This window comes from Solea senegalensis, linkage group LG20 (genome assembly GCF_019176455.1).
Source record: "Solea senegalensis isolate Sse05_10M linkage group LG20, IFAPA_SoseM_1, whole genome shotgun sequence".
NCBI lineage: Eukaryota > Metazoa > Chordata > Actinopteri > Pleuronectiformes > Soleidae > Solea > Solea senegalensis.
Window position 1 is genome coordinate 2,404,735 of NC_058039.1, and position 20,301 is coordinate 2,425,035.

Below are 20,301 nucleotides of genomic sequence, written 5' to 3' on the forward strand. Positions count from 1 at the left end.
ATAGCACATGTGAGATATTCTACATAGGATGAGTATACATAAGTGGGTTACATGTGGTCTACTTTACATCATTTCGGATGTTTCAGTCACTGGAGGTGATGAGCAGTGCTGTGATGGTGTCCTGCAGGGGGCGGGACACAGGTTGTCCATCATAGATGATAGCTTGGCCATCATTCTTCTCTCTCCCCGCCACCTCTGCTGGGTCAAGGCAGCATCCCAGGAGCAAGGTGGCTTTTTTAAATCATTCATTTTATCGCCACGTTCTCTTCCTGTCTGCTGTTGAGATGCCACTGCAGCAGACCACTTCCAAAAGAGCCATCGAAGGTCTCGTACTGTGAAGCAGTTTTAGCTGAATTTGATGCATTATTATCATTTGGACACAAGGGATAGTGCAAGAGGGAGGCTGGTTTGGGAATGACAGAAGTGGGGACCCCTAAAGGGAGAAGCCAAAAGATGAGGAAGCGATACGCAATATTATCCGCACAATATCGACCAATACTTATTATTGGTAGCATTAAAATGTTAATGTTAAACATGCCAAGATAAGAACAATAGGCTGGTAAGCTGCTTGTTTACCTCCTTGTCTTGTATCCTGGCAACCTCACTAACTATTATTTAAGTAAAATATATACTGTTTGTATATATATAGATATATATATAAATATACATTTAGTCACCACATGGTTGGTGTCGTGGTTAGCACTCTTGCCTTTGCAGCCAGAAGACCATGACTGTTGCATGGAGTTTGCATGTTCTCCCCATGTGAGCGGGTTTATCCGGGTTCTCCAGTTTCCTCCCACAGTCCAAAAACATGGAGCTTTGGGGATTAGGTAAATTGAACACTCTAAATTGACTGTGGGTGTGAGTGGATGGTTGTTTGTCTTTATGTGGCCCTGTGATGGACTGTGACTCAGTCTATCGCCCTATGTGAGCTGGGATTTACAGTGGTAGAAGATGGATGGAAGTCTTTAGTCATCAGAGCATTTTTGAGATTAACTTTGTATCTGGGCCAAGACAGAGAAGTCAGTGCAAGTATCTATGGCTCCACGCTATCTTATATTGCAGGTTACTGATTTGTCCAGTTGACTATGTGAGTGGGAAAAACCAATAGTTCAATCGCGGGTGAGCAATATGAGCTTATAATGACAACACAATCACAGAGTTTCAAAGCTATTGTGCTTGCTTTGATATGGAATGATGTGTAATTCACAATGAAAACATAGTTATAATGTTTTCATGATATTAAGTGGCGGGCTGCATGTGTCTGCAGGCCACTGGTTTGACACCTTTGGTCAATGATATTATTGGTCCTTCATGCAAATGAACAGTAGTAGCTGCTTGTTTACCTCCTTGTCTTGTACACTGGCCTGGATACCTCACTTACTTTTTTTTATTTATTTTGCACAATGAAGAAACTCCACATCTGCTGCAACATGAGTTTGAAAAATATTATTTTAATTTCATGACAGAAGAGGCTAAATGACCTCTGCAGATAACGGCATAAGCAGTGCAATATCATGCGTCCCTAGTAGAAGTAGTAGTAGTAGTAGTAATGTGCTACATTGGTTATTTGTTGTTGGTTCATCTGCACATTCATGAATAAAACATCAGAGAAAATAGTAAATTAAAATAGAAACTATAACATATAACCATGCTAGAGTTTCTAGTGTACTAGTCTATCACTGCTGTAACTATACTAATGTCCCTCACACATGTACAGTATTGTAGATAGATAGATAAATGGAGCACCATCGAAATAGATATACAATCATACACACACACACATAACCATATACATAAATACATATACTATATAAAAGACTGCAATAAAACAGTAGTGATCAGCAGATATAGAGCAAACGGAGTCTGGTAAAGTGTCGCTTCACCGCCTGTGCGTAAATCTGCGTTTCCAAAGCGCTCCAGTTGCGGAGGGTCGCAGATCCAGATGTGTGCGTGTGTGTGTGTGTGTTTTCTTTCCTTCACCGTGCGAGTAACGACTACGTCGAGGAGCCTCTGAGCCAATCACGGCCGCCCGGGGGCGGGTCGTAAACGTGCGGACTGTTGTGGATGTGGGAAAATGGACAATTTAACGCGCACGTTCGTCACCATTCACTACACACACGGGCGACGACGAGGAGGAGGGCGAGGAGGATGAGGCGCCGCGCTCGCACTGTTGGATTGACCCGCAAATGTCCGGCCGTGGTGTGAAGAGGAAACGCAGCAGAAGAGGAGCGTGGAGACACCGACACCCGGTAAGGTCGAGCTCTCTGTGTGTATGTGTGTGTGTTTGTGTTGTGTGTGGCGTGAGAAGCCGCGGAGCGCAGCGGGGATCGAGCTGCCTTCTGATCCAAATACCCGCTGCCTCCGTTGATGCAGCCAAGTAACAATGGTTGTGATGAAAATATAAGATCGGATTATCCAGAGTCCGCTCGTTCTCCTCACACCGTGTGCTCTGAACGCTGTGATCTTTCATTCACATGCGCAGCAGCAGCAGCGTCTCATTGTCCGTCCACATATGACACCGCACATGTTGCGGCTGTGACTATTGTGATGTTTTCACCTTTAATCAGCAGCCGCTACAACTCTCTCTCTGTCCAGCTTATTATAGTTTATTGTTTATTTATAATTTAGTGTTTGTGTGTGTGTGTCATGTGTTTCCTCGCTCCTCAGCTCCGTCACTTTCACTGTTATTCGTTATCACAGGTAAATAATCTGCCCTCACATCAGTGTGTGTGTGTGTGTGAGGTCATTCACCGGCTTTGTTTTGCGTGTTTTGATGAATGTGAGCCAGGAACAGACACATGAGATGCTTAAACACCCACAGACGCATCCGGTTGGTGTCTGTTTATGTGCTTTATTAGGAAGTTGTGACTAAATTGATCTCAGTCACTGAGAGAAGTCGGTGTTTTTAGTCGCCAAAAGCAGAGAGCTCCACATGAGCTGTGCTGAAACTGCTCCAGGGGAAGTGACAAGTGCTCAGAACTGGGTGAACCTGCTACTGACACCTGCGAGGCTGCAACGGATCTGTGCATGAGTCAGTGACAGGTAGACTGGGAGTCATTTTCTGACATGTATTATTAGATTATGTGGCGTTGAATGACAACAGTGTGATGGATTCATGTTGTTAATAATGATGCTTTTCTGTGCGTTGGAAACTCCCCATTCAGTGGATGATTCTGGTTCTCATGCTGCGTTCCATTTATGTCGGAACTGGGAACTGGGAGTGACGTCACACCTTGAATTCGTCTTGTTTCAGTTGAGAAGTTGGAAACATAAATGTACATATGGGCAACAGTGGCTCAGTGGTAGAGAAAGTCTTCGTTTTGGAAGGTTGTGGGTTTGGTTCCCTGCTCCGCTGGTCTACATGCTGATGTGTCCTTGAGCAAGACACGTAAGCCCCTGACGGCTGTGCCAGAAAAAATGTCAGATCAATGTCATCAATGTTCATCAAACTTGGAGATGAACCAGAATGATTCAGTTTTGATTATTTCTTTGTTATATGGAGCAAAGAAACTAGAAAATATTCACATTTTTAGTTCTTAAAAAACACACACACACACAAATCAATTCATCAATAATCGATTGATTTGGTAATTGATTAATTGAGTAACACAGGACCGAGGAAAGTCCGAGTTCCAACCACAAATGGAACACTACATCATTTGGGTGGAACATGTTGCCTCTGGTTGCGTCAGGGGTAGACAAACAGAAGTAGTACAGAATATTACATTGTCAGGAAAAACAAACAAGGGGCCCTGCATGAGCGTCTCACAAGCTGCACTTGGTCCTGTGATTTGTATAAAATAGACAGTGTGTTACGAACACTACACCTGTTGTGTCTGTTTCAAAGTAAAAGCACTCCAGCGTAAGGCTTTTATTGTGAAATAAGTGGACACATTATTGAAGTAAAATGTTCTTCAAATCTACAGTCGTATTATTTCTTGAATATTTGAACATTCTTAACTCTGGTACATGAGAGCTAGTAAAAATAATCCAGGGTTCGCTGTGTGTTGAGCTGAACGGGAGCAGCTTATGAGATGCATTCAAAGACCCTGTTCAATTTCCACTAACTTCAGTCCTGCTGCTGCTGCTGCCACTTTGTCATTACAGTACAAAGACTTATTTTTAGAAATGCAACCATTGATAGAACGTATTTTGTTACAGTGACTGATTGGATCATTTTACACACTTACACATGAAAATAGGAATCCAGTGAAAACACAGAAGTATGAAATTATATATAATATATATCTACACTATATATATGTACAAAAATGATACAATTTTAGGTGTCAGGGGACCGGGTGTGTGTGTGTGTGTGTATATTTACAGACACATATTTATTACATATAAACCTTGATGAAGAGTATCTGTTCCTTTAGAGCTGTGGGGGAATTTCCATTAACTTGAAAGCTTCTTTTGAAAAAAAGCATCTCATTTATAAACCCAACACACCACAAGGCCGTGTCTTCTCGATGCCGTCCAAAGAGCAAATGTTCTGCCTGCCGTTTGTCGTGGATGCCTCTTTTTTTTTTCCTTTGCCTTCAAGTTGTATCACCTCATAACTCAGGAAGGAGCTGGAAATGACCTGCTTTTCATCCTAAGTGCTTTGTTTATTAACGCGTCCCAAAGAAACCAACACTTCTGCCAGAGTTCAGTGCGGCACTTAATTATAAGTCTCTTGTTACTTTATAATGTAAAAGAAAAAAGATGACAACCTTTGCTGAGCACAAATAAAGTCCTGCCATTTTCAAGGGCGTGGCACCAACACGACTGAGAGAGGATCCTGATCCAGGAGAGATGACTTTGTTGTCATTGGCGACCCCTTCATCCTCATGAGATTTGTGCATAATCCATAGTTTTGTACACAATACCCTCTTATGATTCCCAAACACTGGAACGGGACCCACAGATGGGTCCCAGAAGAGATTTTGTAGGGTCCGGAAACAAATTTGCAGAATTTATTATTCTACATATATATATATTTAAAGTAAGTGTAAAACAAAGTTGTAATTCATTCACAGAACATTTAGCTTTAAATTTATTATTAATTAAATTATTTATTATTGAATAATTGTAATTGTATGCTTACAGATACAAATCCTTAAGGGAAGAGTAGAGACATACATAGAGAGAAAAGTGATATTAAAGCACATTTTCACAATTATCGCAATGATATTGTGAATCACATATATTCTGTTTGTGACAATCATGACCAAACAGTGTAAACTTGAAGGTAGAGTACAGACAAAGGTACACTGAGAAATAAAGAAAAAATACTTTCATAATGAATAAATCAATTTGTAGATTATTTTCTCAATTCATGGAGTACTTATTGATCAGTATTTTTCAAACCTGTAAATGATGATGTCCTCAAATGTCTTGTTCTTCTCCCCAAACTAAAATGATTCAGGTTTTTTTTAATGATTTCTTATTATTATCTGGAGCAAAATAAATAGAAACTATTAAAAAACAACACTAATTGATTTACTAATAATCGAATAATCGTTGCAGTATATAATGTGATAGGAAATTCTTGAACATTTTCCTGAAAGCTTAGAGACACAAACCAAATAGAAATTTTAATAGTTCAATATTCATAAATAATGAAACACGTTATTCCCCTCACTCACACACACACACACAGAGGTTCAGAAATCTTAAAAATGATTTTAATCTCCGAGGTCAGGGACGCCGCTCTAATTGAACCTTGGCTGGAATGTGCAGCTGCTTCTTATCCCAGGGTCAGATCATATATCTTCCCTTGTCTTGTCAAGGTCATATTGTTTATAAGCCCATCTGATCTGCGGTCTGTGATGGCACCGCCTCCAGCCTGAAGCTGCCCAGATAAGACGAGTTGCAGGTAGGAAGGTTAGTAAAAAGACACTTGTGTGTGTGTGTGTGTGTGTTGTCAGGTGTCACAGCCCTGCACCCTCAACACTGAGCAGCGGTCTTGCAAATATTACATATTCTGAGACGTGTGTGTCGGTGTTAGCCACCGTGATCTTACAGCGTTGCCAAATTCAGAGTGCGAGAGCTTGAACCCTTCTAATAATTGTCCCTCCTCATCTTGTTCATCCTGTTAATTAGCCCTTGTGGCGTTGGAGTGCAGCATATTGTCGAGACATAATTAATCAACCCAGCTTGTAATTATGCTGGGTTTGGAATGTGAGCGCGGCCGGGATGGGATGGTTGCACTAGCAGGGCGTTAAGCTGGAGGTAAACATCTTATTAACCGTGTCAAGAGTCCCTCAGCCCACGCCGGGCAAAAGCGCGGTGTTATTAAGGCGGGGAGTAACGCGCTGTTGTACATATTATAAAAAATGGCCTCATAAAAAAAAAGAAAAAAAAGAACCAGCGCTTGATTAAGTTTATGGCACATTGTGGTTCCGAGGTGGTCCGGCTAATGGAAAAATGCTGGAGTAGCTGCACAGAGACAGCAAGTAAAAAAGCCATTTGTTCAGCTCTCACCAAATTGTGCATAAAATAGTGTGTGTGTGTGTGTGTGGGAGCGTAAGAGGAGCTCGATTTTAAAGGCCGAGCACGGATCACTTATAAGCTGTTAATGCAGGTCTGTCACTGGAGACAGTGTCTCTATATTTATTTGTGTATTTATTTATTTATTTATTTATTTTTACCGCATCAGTATTTATTTGGCTCGTGAGAAAGTAAAATAAGCACGTAACTGCATCAAAAGCAGGAAATAATATGGAATTTTGAATAAAACGTGACGGCTCTAGCCTACATCGGTAAAAGTCTGATGGGCAGTTGGTGATATTTACGTCACACGGACCATAGCTTGTGTCTCTGGATACAAGGACATGAAAAGTATGACCTATGTACATATGGGCCCCATACAGGTTATATTCGGGCTCCCAGGTGGGTTTGTGTGTGGTTTCCATGGTGGCCCCACCCTTGTTTGGCCCATACTGAAAGCATGATTGCCCACTTAAAGGTGTCCACTTAGCACCCAGGTCGCATGGAATGGAACGGGCGTAGAATAGAATAGAATAGAATAAGTCTTTATTGTCCACCAGGGTGGAGCATTTTCTTTACATCTTGACGTGGGCAAACACAATTGGGGTCACCATAGAAACCACAAACAAACCCTCTTGGACTCGTATTGTCAGCCTGAATTTATCGCCTATAGAGCCCACACGGACACACTGGCTGAGGCAGACACACACCAACCATCTGCAATGACAACTCACTGTTTAAAATGTGCTTTTTGTTTTTGATTGAGACCATTCAAATATGTTTTTTTTATGTCGTTACATAATCGGCTTCTAAAACACTTCACGTCCTTACAGCCAGCCGTGAATTAAAGATAAAAATCCACTGTGTCGAACCCGAGCAAACTGTAATTAACACAAGCAGTGATTCCATTTTGACTGAGTGGGTTGATTGTGCACTTGGTTATTATGATAATGCTGATAGTGTTTTCTCTCAGGTGATGCAGACGTGATGTCGTCAGAATCAACCACGCTGTCTCCTCCACTCTCATTCTGAGTTGTTGTTTTTAACCCCGACTGCTTTATTTTAAAATGGCTAAAAGGATTTCAACAAATAGCATTTAAAAAAAAGAAAAAAAGGATTTTAGAAACACGTTATAAATGATGGCTTTGGATGATTTAAAATCATTTTTGATTCTATATTATTGGACTTCATTGATCCACTGGTGCAATTCACTTGTTTACAGCAGCGGGGGCAGACAAGCACTTCAATATGAGAGAAAATAAGCGATATAAAATATACAAAAACAGAAATACCATAAACAATGAAACAGGGATGTAACAAGTATGCAAAAACATGATAAAACTACAATTCAATAGAACTGATGGAGTCTGCACATAATGCAGTTTCATTTTAATTTTAATTTTAAATGTATGTATACATATATATACGTATACATACATTGAACTCACAGCTTATGCGAGGTGTGTTGTGACTTGCATCACATCGAGACTTTAACTGACACAAACCTACTGTGGCTTTTATTGTGGAACAAAAACAAACCCTTGTGTGTGTGTGTGTGTGTGTGTGTTTATCACTGCGGTGAGTGCTCAGTGATTAAAAATGCATCTCTGCAAACCAGTGGTCACTCACTCCCTCAGCGAGGAGGCAGCAGCCACAGCGAGCTGTTAGAAGAAGGCCGGAGTTTTCCAGCTGTGAAAAAACCCCACACACACACACAAGGTTCACACTTATTCATGATATGATGAAATAAGAAGGCCGACTATTGACTGACTGCTTTGATAAAAACACCACTGACATCTTTTGGCCGCGCTGCAGCAGATACAGATCAGTTACCCGTCTGTGGAGTTTTCATCTATTTATATTTTTTGATGGCGTCGTTACCACAGAAACTACAGATGTTGCCAAATCAACCAGGACTGAAACTATAAGTAATAAGTACAAGATCATCCCAGTGTACAGTATAGCAATACATTTAAACAGATAATAAAAACATGTACAGCTTTGATTGATAATCAGAATCAGTATGATAACTATCTATCATGCCAGAACATTTCAATTCTAATTCTCTTTTCAATCAAATTTGAAAAAAAAGTTAGCAAGTCCCAAAGTTGCAAGCAATGTCAACTACATGCTTTCCATCTTTAAAGGTTACTGAGTACAGCTTTAAGTTCTCCTGGCATCAGAGTAATTCATATTTTGATGGTATCTCATGTTGAAAGAGTCAATTTTGTTTTCAATTCTCTAACACTGTAAATAATCTGAAGCTTCGCTTGAAAATGGCAGCTCAAATCACAGTCTTACGGAAGACAAAAAGAAGACTTTTTCCCACTTAAATCTTAGAATTCTGAGGGAGAAAAGTCAGAATTCCCACTGACATCTCAGAAGTCTGACTTCTGTTCGATTGATTTGAGCAGCAATTTAGAATTCAGTGGAGAATTCATAACAACATTTATTATTCACACATCAGAACGCATCACAAATATTAAAAACTAAACTCTGTTGCAAGAATGAGAACTTGAGAAGCTGTGACTTTTAAATACAAATGGATGTCGTTTACATTCATACTAAAAAGTCTGACTCCAATCTCAAAATGTTGTTTTTAAAAAAACATTCCCACGTGGCACCAATCCTCTTCTCTACAGACGCATAATGTCAGAAAAATTGCAATTACATATTTTACCCAAATGGTTTCACCAGAGACGCTAACTTCTGGAATCCTCTGGTCCTCCGGTCCTCTGGTCTCACCGTCTGCCGTATCTTTCAATCCTCTAATGACAGAGACCCGGATTTAATTTTAGCTCCACTGAGGTCTGTCACCGAACCACAGGATTTGTGTTTTCTCCAAAACGCTTCATTTTCCTGCACTAATATGTCGCCAGCAATAACACACATGCCAGATGTGTGTTTAAGTATAGTTCAGACAGACGACACAGAGAGCCACACACTGGCATTTTACAGCGCTATCGTCCAAGATTTGTGTCGGAGGCTGGACGCTCTTTACAAGCTTAACATTCGGAAAGAGGCGTAAATTTCATTTTCCCAGGCGTCTGGCGTTTCCTGTGTCAGTTCACAACCTGCTCTGTGTCACTCACGACCTACATCATTCTCAGATTTAATGATAATCCGGCCGCTTCTCTTACTCTGGTAATGACTCTGCTACCTGCAGAATGACTGCTGTGGAGGTGGATTTTATTTCTGAGTGATTACACTACCGGTTGTGCCAAAAAAAACAAAAAAAACAACGGCAAATAAATGAGAGAAAAGTCAACGTGTCCCTGAGAGACAGAAATCTCTTCATACAGTGAACAGCATCCCATTTGGAGAAAAACACAAACAGACAGAAGCAGCATTTTCCCTGCGAGAAAGGCCATCATCGGTGACATCCATTTCAGAACGCGTCACTTTTCATTTTCAATCTGAGCGGAACGAGCTGCTGTGTAAACACAAATCAAACAGAAGCCGTAATGAAATGACAAATTTCCATTGTGTTCTTGTGAAAAACTTAATAAAGCTGCAGAGACACAGAAACGGTGGAGGGGAAACCGAATGGTGGGGAGCAGGAAGTCCAGCTGTCACATGTGAAATATCACTCCTTAAATCCTCCTTTAATGTTCCTCAGCCTCACCTTTTTTTTTTCTTTATTTTTACCTCCACATGTTCCTTTGCTTTTAAAGCACTGACCTCGCCATGTCCTCCAGACCACGCTCTTGTTTATCAGCTTCAGAATCAGATTTCATCCAGAAAAAAGTCGTTAAAATGGTTAAAAATTTCGACAACACGGACGTTTATGACGAAGCTCACAGTGAACGCTAAATATTCCCACACCGGTGATTTCAGAGGAACGGGAAAGGGTTAGAGTTTGGTCGATGTATCGCCCCAAATCAGCAGTTGCCGTGGTTACTATTAGTTGGCATCAGCTTCCTGTTTTTATTTGTTTATTTATGTGTCCTTTATTTAGCCAGAAAGGTCTCATTGCCATATCCTGGTCAAGACAGCAGCACAAAAAATAGAGATAAAACTATTTGATATATATATATATATATATATATATATATATATATATATATACATATATCTATATATATATATATATATATATATATATATATATATATATATATATATATATACATATATCTATATATGCATATATATATATATATATATATATATATGTATATATATACATATATCTATATATGTATGTATATATCTATATATATATATATAGATATATACATATATCTATATATGTATGTATATATGTGTATATATACATATATATATACATATACATATATATATATATATAAAATTACTATAAATTACTAGGTAAAAGTACAAATACCTAATAATTTCATAAATAAAACCGAAACTGAGAATGACTTGTAACTGGTAACTGTAACTTGTAAAAGTAAAACTCACAGATAAGAAAATCACTTAATTAAAGTCGCTTACATTAAAAGTATCGAAAGTATCTTGTGAAAAAATATACTCAAGTATCAAAAGTACAAGTAAAGTCATCGTACGCATACAGAGAAGCAAAACAACAAAAAATGGTTCAAAAATGGTTGGATGGAGAGTTGTTAAACGCCTTTATCTCGTGGCACTTGGTTCTGTATGTTTTAGAATTTGTTAAAGTGGGTTTGCGTTAACGCCGTTAATAACTGACAACACCAATTCAAATGTAGTAAAAGTAAAAGTCCTGATTAAAAAAAACTACACCTCTCATACACTGTGAGTGTGACCTCGTTAATATTCACCTCTGTTGATATCAATATTTTAATGAACAAATGAAGGCATGTTTCTTCACGGCAAAGCTGCAAATGACTGAGTGAAAGTTACCTGGCTGAAGAAGGCAGCAGAGGACTGTGTGTTGGAGAGGTTCAGTAAAGTAAGGTGCAGCTGCACTGTTATTGAACATTGTGCAGAGAAGTTGGTTGGTCCAACTGCCCTTTTATATGAAGTCTTTCTTTACACTGTGTCGTTGCCGGCTCCACTCTCACTGTTCTCTAAAGGCAACACATGATCAAAGAATTCTTGGCCTTGCAGAGTGTATTTTTTCTTTTCAAGGTCTGTGATTAAGTGTTCATTCCACCTGCCCTCGCTCCCTTTTGAGGATGAAGCAGGAATAATTGAATAAGAAAAACAGCACAAACGTGTGTTTTATTGTTGTTGTTTTTTTAAAGTCAGCGAAGTGGGAACACTAGAGGGGGAAAAACCTTACGCCTTAAATAATCCTAACAAAATTATAGACTAACTGTAATTGTACATTGTTTTTTTTGTTTTTACGTCATATGATTTTGATATATCACCATGTAAATCTTATAAATAATATCTGCATATTATTAGGCTATTTCCTGATGTACTCTTTTGAGATGCTTGTGCTTCTCAATGAAACAAGATTTCTACTGTTTATGGGTTCAGATAATACCTGATTTATTTCTTTTTAATGTTAAATGAAGGATATTTATGTGACACAAATAATTATGTTTATTATAGGTGTTATTTAGAGACTTTATCTAAATGCAATGGTGTTGATTTTCATTTTCTATCATATTTCATTTACAATATTTTGTTTTATTTCACAATTTATTCCGCATAATAAATACAATTATCAATGCAACAGCCTTTAAAATCAGGAAAAGTTGTATCACAATATGACGATATCCATTGCCCCGCCCTAAAGCCCTATAGGACAGACGTCAACGACATGTGAAAAAAGCCCAGGTGGTTGTTCCTCCGTCACAAATGAGAAAACAGTGGAGCGGTGTAGCGCTCTGACACCTGCCTTCACCTTTCCTTGAACCGTGTCTTTTCACCCACAGGCCTTTCCCAGCCCGAGTCACCCGACCATAATCATCCATCATTGATTCACGACAGAGGGACTTCTCTCACCACTTAAAGCCACTTTCATGTGCGTGTGTGCGTCCGACTGTAACACACACGTGTGTGTGTGTGTGTGTGTGTGTGTGTGTGGGGGGGTCAGGTCTGGGCTTGTCCCCGAGGTTCACCCGCTTGCATTCATCCTTGTTGCTGGTTGTCAAAGGGGGGGACACAATGTCAACGTACAGTTCGGCAGGGTTCCCACATATTGGTTGATTTATAATTCAAGGACTTTTCAAGGACTTTCCAGGACCAATGCCCTCAAATTTGAATGTGCTGACACAGCTTTAGCTTCGTCCATGGGCGTCCACTTTTATTGATCTGCAGCACGCTCTGCATCTGGACCAGTGATTGTCCTTGGGGATCTTGGACAAGTCGGTCTTTGTAATTCTGTTTGCTGAGACAGAGGTCTTGATATTTGAATTTTCCAGGCGCCACTCACGTCAAAGGCAGCGAGAGAGACAGTGGTCAGTGTCCATAACTCGACCTTTGTTCTACGTACATCAAGCAATGCAGGGCATGAAACAGTAGGTGGCGTCGTAACAAACACGGGAGACATTTACCTAAATATCAACTTAACTTCTTTCTTGCACAAAAGTCAAACAAATTCCATGACCAATGTCTATTTAGGGAGATTTTCAAAAACGTTCAAGGGCCTTGAAATGTATTGTTTTTTCAAATTCACAAACATGCTTTCAAACAGCAAATTAAATTCCTTTTTTCTCCTGGTTAGTTCTGTAGAAACAGGTCATTTCATGCAATAACTCATTACGTCAGAAACACTTCAAGTTGGTTCCACTTACAAGCGTTGAGCTGCCGGTGTTTGATGAGTAAAATGGAAGGACGAGTGCGTTTTATGACGGTGTCATTTTGTCAAATGGCAGCGTAACTTATGGAAATTGAAGCTCCTGTTGTTGAGAGACATTGTGCGCGCTTAAATCTCCACCTGGACGGAGAAGGACAAAGGCAATGGCGTCCTCATGTGAAACTGCATTAGGTTTGATAAGGCAATGGAATAAATACTTCATGCCCATCAGTATTACCATCACCATAATGATACCCTCCATCACTTTTCTATTACACCTTCCTGCCGTCACTATCAATTATCCCCACAAACCACAAATCACGAGGACGGCGCTCCTGCACAGCTTTCACTGGAGTGTGTCCTGAAGGAGATGGAAGTCTAATTGTATGCGTTGGAGCATGGGTGCAAAAAAGAAAGAGAGGCAAATCAATGCCTTAACTAAAAGAGCAAATGAATTATTGATAAGGAATATGTAATGGGATCCCAAGTGTCCGTATCTACTGGGGGAGTTTAGTCTCAGCAGTGGAATCAGCGGGGAGGTGCAGAATAAAATCCGTCCACTTACAGCTCTACAAGTAGATTAGCTAACCTTGAATTATCTGGCACACACACACACAGGGCGGCAGATGCTAAAGCCGTGGCGTTCACACACGTGCTGGGGAAATGTGTTTAAATAAAGCTTCGCCGGACAGCCCAGGTGCTGTGAACTGCCATGTTAGCTCATGGCTAACCAACTTTGATGCTGTATTGTAACCTGGTTTGTGCACGGCAGAGGTGGAAAGAGTACTTTGAGTATTTTGATAGCATTTTTTTACATATACAAGTACAAGTACTGGTCTAAAAATGTCCTCAAGTTAGTAGCATAAGTTACTTAGTTACTTTTTTAACAAGGTTGGGGTTCTGTCTTGTCTCACATGAATTGTTTTTAATTAAAGGCAAACTTTTGAAAACACATGATGTATTGGTGTAGTGGTTAGCGCTCTTGCCTTTGCAGCAAGAAGACCGGGTTTAAGCCCCGGATGGAACATGGTCCTCTTCTGCATGTTCTCCCCGTGTGTGCAGTGGTTTTCGCCCCCACTGTCCAAAAACATGCATATATATGTGGATTAGGTAAATTGGACGCTCTAAATTGACCATAGGTGTGAGAGTGAATGGTTAAATGGTTGTTTGTCTCCATGTGTGTCCCTGCGATGGACTGGCGAACTGTCCCCGGTTTGACCCCCCACTTATCGCCCTATGTCAGCTGAGACCCGCGACCCTAACATAACATCCTAAATACTAGATATTATATTTGTATTATCACATCAATTGTAACACTGATTATTGTTATGTATGTTTCCCTGTGTTGTTTGGATAGTTATTGAGGGAGGTGTCCACCATAGTGTGTGGTTTATTCCAGATTCATCATCAGTTAAATGTTGCACTAACATTCGTTTTTACGTAATAGTGATGAAATGTGTGTTTTGATGTGTGAAACGTGCCAAACAGACTATCGACTCGCCCGTGGGGTGATCGCTGAGCGAGGGCGATCGTGATGAAAAGACAAAATAACAGGCAACAGGTTTTTGAAAGTGTGAAGGAAACAGACTTAACTGCAAAATGACTATATTTTGATTAATGACTGTTATCACACGACAGTGCCGTGTTATTACAGCTCGTTTTACGACGCGTTCGTTGAGCGCAGGTGTCACAGAGCACACAATTATCACTTGACTCACATATGACAAAGTCAGATTTGGTGGCTTTTTTTGACGAGAGCTTATGCTCTCCAGGGGGGGGAAAGGTCAAAGGTCAGAGAACAAACCAAGCAGCTGAACGCGCTGGGTCCAGGAAGGAATATTTTCTAGCCTCCAAAGTGATGATGATTTTTGCCAGACGGTTGGACAGAGACAATGTTTTGACCATGAACATGAGCCAAGAACATGAATGCATTGGGGAGGGTTATCACAATCAGTGGGGAACACACACACACACACACATACACAACATGTGCACGTTAAGAGTGCATGGTGTATAAAAAGTGGTCAGCTCTGATTTGGCTGTTGCTCCACCTCTGTGTCACATGTCAGTTATAAATAAAGCCTTGCTTCACTGTAAATACACGTTCACATCTGTCTGCAGCGCCAATTATTTCGTCCACAACAGGAAGTAGTTCTGGGGAGGATTTTCGTCTATTTAGGAAGGCCAGTGTTTCCCAACCCCGGTCCTTGGGGATCCCTGAAAAAACACCTGATTCAAATGAATGAGTCGTTATCAGGCTTTTACAGAGCGTGATGACGAGCTGACCATTTCACTCAGGTGTGTTGGAGGAGAGCGAGATCTAAAACATGCAGGGCAGGAATGCCCCAAGGACCAGGATTGGGAAACACTGGTTTAGGAAAGGATGTTGGTTCACGGAATGATTGACCTGTGTTAGGGAAAGTAAATTCAGTCCCCGGGGTTTTTGTTTGCCCTGGAGACGCCACAATCTTGGGGTTAGCTGTTGCTGTGGCAAGGAAATAGATTTGGGCTTAGTGGAGCTACCTAACACACATCTGCGCCAAAAGCCAAAATCCTATCGTTTTTCTGTGGTTAAAGTCATAATTCTGGCTCTTTTTTATTATTATTATTATTTTCATTATTTTTATTATTGTTCATTTTGTTTTAAAAATAAAAATAAATAAAAATATCACTCATGGCCCTAATACTCACGTGTGTGTGTTAAATATGTGACATTTCTGTAAGGTTACAGCGAACTTGACAAAGTCTTATATACATTTATATATATATCTATGTATATATATATATAGATATACATAGATATCTATATATATAGATATCTACATATACTCTATAGTGTGTATGTTGTGGAGAAAAAAAAACTACACTTTGGAGAAAGCAAGAAAACAACAGTACATGTCTTCTTCCTGGATCAATACATTTACAGATCCTGTCCTCTTTTTGTCCATGAAACAGAAATACATTAACTACAACTCCAGTTAAAATGTACTGTCATCTGAGGAATAACAACATGAAAGCAGCACGAATGAAACAACTGCACAGATAATTACGACGCTAAATCCTATCTGTGAAAAAATATATTTGACTTGACACTACAAAGGTTTCAGAACATTTTACCTGTACGCCTATTTTTCTTTAACAATCTCTGCAACTTTTCTCAGTAAAATGCTAAATAAAAAAAAAACAAAGCCCAGTCTTGCAAAAAAAAACTGTCTACACCTTTAATTCATTTGCATAATCCTGCTCACGAACACACAAACAAATAGTAACTGTAATTACGGCATTATGATTAATAACTTATTGTAATATACTCACGGAATAGACTGGTGATCAAAGGTCAACGTCACTGTGACCTTTCTTTCTCTTTATCAATGCATTATTTTAAGAAGTTCTTGAGAGAATCATTGCATTTTTTTTGCAGAAAAATTCACTTAAAGGCTCAGCTGTTTAGATGTGGGTGGCTGCAGGGTTTTTTTCCGGCCTCCTGAACGTTAAATTCCCTTTAAGTCAACAAAAAAACATGATATTGGAATAAAATGGTGCACACTGAGTTGGTCTGTGGAGACTGAAACAATTAAATCTGGTTGTACTTGGTCTTTGTGCTGCGAGGACATGAGAGGATTCTCTGTTTACCCTCCATCAGCAGTTGTGCTGCTCATGTTCTCACAAACAGAGGAGGCAGGCATCATTTCTGCTTGGCTGGAGAAGAGGCAGAAATGAGGAATGCCGAGTGAGAGGTAGGGAGTGAGAGCGGCCAGGTGAGACCTGAAAGCTGCCTTTGTGTGGCAGCTGGCACTAAGAACACTGCCCGTCACTGTGAGGTGTGTCCTCCCGCCTTACACACACACACACACGCACATATATAAAAGTATACTGTACTCGTCGGGGTCTCACTGGTTGATATTTGGCAAGAAAAATACGTCTGAGGTTGAAAAACCGTTGCAGTTTTGCAAGAGCAACAAAGACAAGCCTTCTCCTTATATCTTTACGGTGAATGGATGATTCATTGCGACATAACGGTGCTGTTTTTCCCTCATATTTTCTCCTCTGCTGCATCTGCAACTGTATCTCAGTCCAACTGGAGTTTGAGGAAGCGTGATAATATCGAGTCCGGTCTGCTGCACTGGATTCGACATGCTCACGCATAAAAGTGACTATTCCAGAAATAACTGCACGTCACAGGTTTGCTAAATATTGTAAATGTCTGCATTTATATAGCGCTTTTCTCATCTTCATGACCACTCAAACATTCATACAGTGCATTTGCTATCACTCGTCTTTCATACCCATTCACACGCTGCCTGCACAGCCGTCCTGAGCAAGTGTCTTGCCCAAGGACACATCGGCATGTAGGCTAGCGGAGCTGGGAATCAAACCCACAGTCAGAGACAAGTGGCCTTCAGTAGCAGATGGATTTAAGGAGTGGCTAAGCAGGGCAAGACTGCACTTTTCATACCATACAGCCAGATTCAAGGTGATATAACCAAATTCATAGAAAAAGAACAAAACACAACGCATCACAAAAAGTTAAAGCAGCATTTGAAGAAGATAAACTCTTAAAGCTGTAGTACGTAACTTTCAACTTAACATGAAAGTCACTGTCAGTGGAAAGAAAGGTGATCTGGAAGTTGTCTTTGTTCGTGTTCAGCAATGCAACTTAGGTTTATAAGTTAATAAATAAGTTTTATAAACCAGTATTAGGTTTATTGTAGTATATGTATTTGAAAAAGTTATGAGCTCAACCTGAAGACCGATGCACGTTAACGCCGTCCGCCTGCTGCCTGTGAAACATCACGCAGCTGTTCTGCTTCATTGCTTTTTGATGATGTTTGTGTGTTAAATGTGATTTAGATGGAAAATGAAAAGCTGTCCCACATGAAAACATATCCAGGGAGCTAACAAAAGTGCTAACTCTCTTGAGACGACAGTTTTCACTCCTCTTCCCGGCGCGTGAACCAGTGTTACTCGCAGACTCGCTCTGTGTACTGATCTGTACTCTTGTTTGTTTACTTCTCTCCAGGAGGGGCCCTGCAGACAGCAGTCACGTCAGGCACCATGAGGCAGCGCGCTTGGCCTGAGAGAGCGGAGAAATCGCCCTTCATCACTCCCAACCAGGCTGAGCAGCGGAAGAAATGCACACAGCAGCAGAAGCAGCAGCAGCAGCAGCAGCAGCGAGAGCAGAAGCAGCAGCAGCAGCAGCAGCAGCAGCAGAGACGGCCTGACACACACATCTGAGAGCACAGTGGAGAGCAAATGGGGAAGGCGCAGAGAGACTGAGAGAGTCGGAATCTCACATCGCGTCATCCTGAATGGCAGCGTGGCCCGGGCCACACTCTGAGGCAGTGATGTCCTTGTTAACACATTGTCCTCTGTTAGAATCTCCTTGTTATAAGCCACAAGTCAGTCCCACGCCCCTGTGAGGCCACAGAGCTGAGGGGCAGAGGAGAAGAGAAAAGAGACAGAGCGGAAAAAAGAGACAGTGACAGGCCCCCATGCAGGCGCGTAAGAAGTATGTCCTGCTGGGCTTGTGTGCGTGCTGCTGGCTGCTCCTCTTTTACTGCGGTGGAGGAGTCCAGCTGCGTATGCTGCGCCTGCTGACGCGCCAGCGGGGCGAGGTCATGCGGCCGTGGCCCAACTGGACAGACCGGGCCTTCTTGCCCCGCTATGCCCACCTGGACGAACTCCAGACCGACCCGGGGACGGTGGAGTTGCCGCACCAGCGGCGGCAGGCCTGGTCCGCCATTTACAGAGACAGCCGCTGTCGCATGGAAACCTGCTTCGACTTCTCGCGGTGTCGCCGCAGGGGACGCGAGGGATTCAGGGTTTATATTTATCCGTCCGAGAAAAACGATCACGTGTCGGAGAGCTACAAGAGGATCCTGACGTCTATAACGGAGTCGCGGTACTACACGTCCGACCCGCGCGAAGCGTGTGTGTTCGTGCTCGGGGTAGACACCTTAGATCGGGACCAGCTATCAGGACAGTTCATCCCCAATATGGATGAGCGTATTCGTGGTTACCCATTGTGGAATGATGGGAGGAACCACCTGATCTTCAACCTGTACTCGGGCACGTGGCCCAACTACACAGAGGACCTGGGCTTCAACATCGGCCAGGCCATGTTAGCCAAAGCCAGCCTCAACACTGAGCATTTCAGGCCGGGCTTCGACATCTCCATTCCGCTGTTCTCCAAGGACCACCCGCAGAAGGGTGGCGAGCGCGGCTGGCTGGTGAGGAACACCATCCCGCCGCGGAGGAAGTACCTGCTGATGTTCAAAGGGAAGCGCTATCTGACAGGAATCGGCTCCGACACCAGGAACGCGCTCCATCACATCCACAACGGGAAGGACATCGTGTTGTTGACGACGTGCCGCCACGGGAAGGACTGGGAGAAGCACAAAGACTCCCGCTGTGACCACGACAACCTGGAATATGAGAGGTAAGACAGTAATGAGGTGACGTTGGAGGAGAGAGAAACGAGGTGTGAGTCATGGTGGCACTACTCGGGGATTTTCAAGTGTCAAGTGTTACTTCTTTAATTGGGATGTGGTGTTGTTGCGCACGACGTAGCTTCGCTGCTTGCTCAGATGTTAAATTCTCTACAAACGGCAGTTATTTTTGTCTGTCTCTCTTTTACGGCGGCGCTGTTTTTACTGTACCAGTTCATGATGTTTGGCTGTTACTTCAGAGATCAAAGATTCAGGTCAGGATTCACAGCAGTTCTCTTGTTCCCGTGTTAAAAGATTTTTGAGCTCTCTCATTATTTATCACACATTAGAGCACGATTAACCAATGGACAGAGTTGTCAAGAAATACAAATGTTGGTATTCACTGCTTACATTAGTACAAACTAATAATTAATTACAACTGGGTCAACACAAAGAACAGCTACTTGCCTCAAATAAATAATAGAGGGCTTTTTGTGTGTGAGGCCTTTTTTAATCACACTTTTTTTTTTATTGCTGCTGTTGTTGTTATTGTTGTTGCGCGGAGAATAAGCTCGCTGTCTTCGCTTTAGTTGAAATTACATTTTGGAGATTATTGTTCAGATGCTGGGTGGAGTGGATAAGAGACATTGGGAAATGGAATTGCAGCAATCATCAGCCGAGTGTGATGATTTATGACCAGATCTA

The 20,301-nt window shown here is 41.4% G+C and overlaps 1 protein-coding gene across 1 annotated transcript; it reads left to right on the top strand.

Annotated features, from left to right (window-relative positions):
* The first annotated feature begins 2,004 nt into the window (after window positions 1-2,004).
* Window positions 2,005-19,611, top strand: LOC122786795 (exostosin-1c). Its single transcript, XM_044053293.1, has 2 exons — window positions 2,005-2,252; window positions 18,189-19,611. Exon 2 carries the CDS (start codon window positions 18,661-18,663, stop codon window positions 19,609-19,611), a length of 951 nt encoding a protein of 316 aa, XP_043909228.1. The 5' UTR covers window positions 2,005-2,252; window positions 18,189-18,660.
* Window positions 19,612-20,301: the final 690 nt, after the last annotated feature.

Excerpts from the sequence above, each read along its gene's own strand:
- LOC122786795 (XM_044053293.1), top strand. The coding sequence starts at position 18,661 with ATGCAGGCGCGTAAGAAGTATGTCCTGCTGGGCTTGTGTGCGTGCTGC.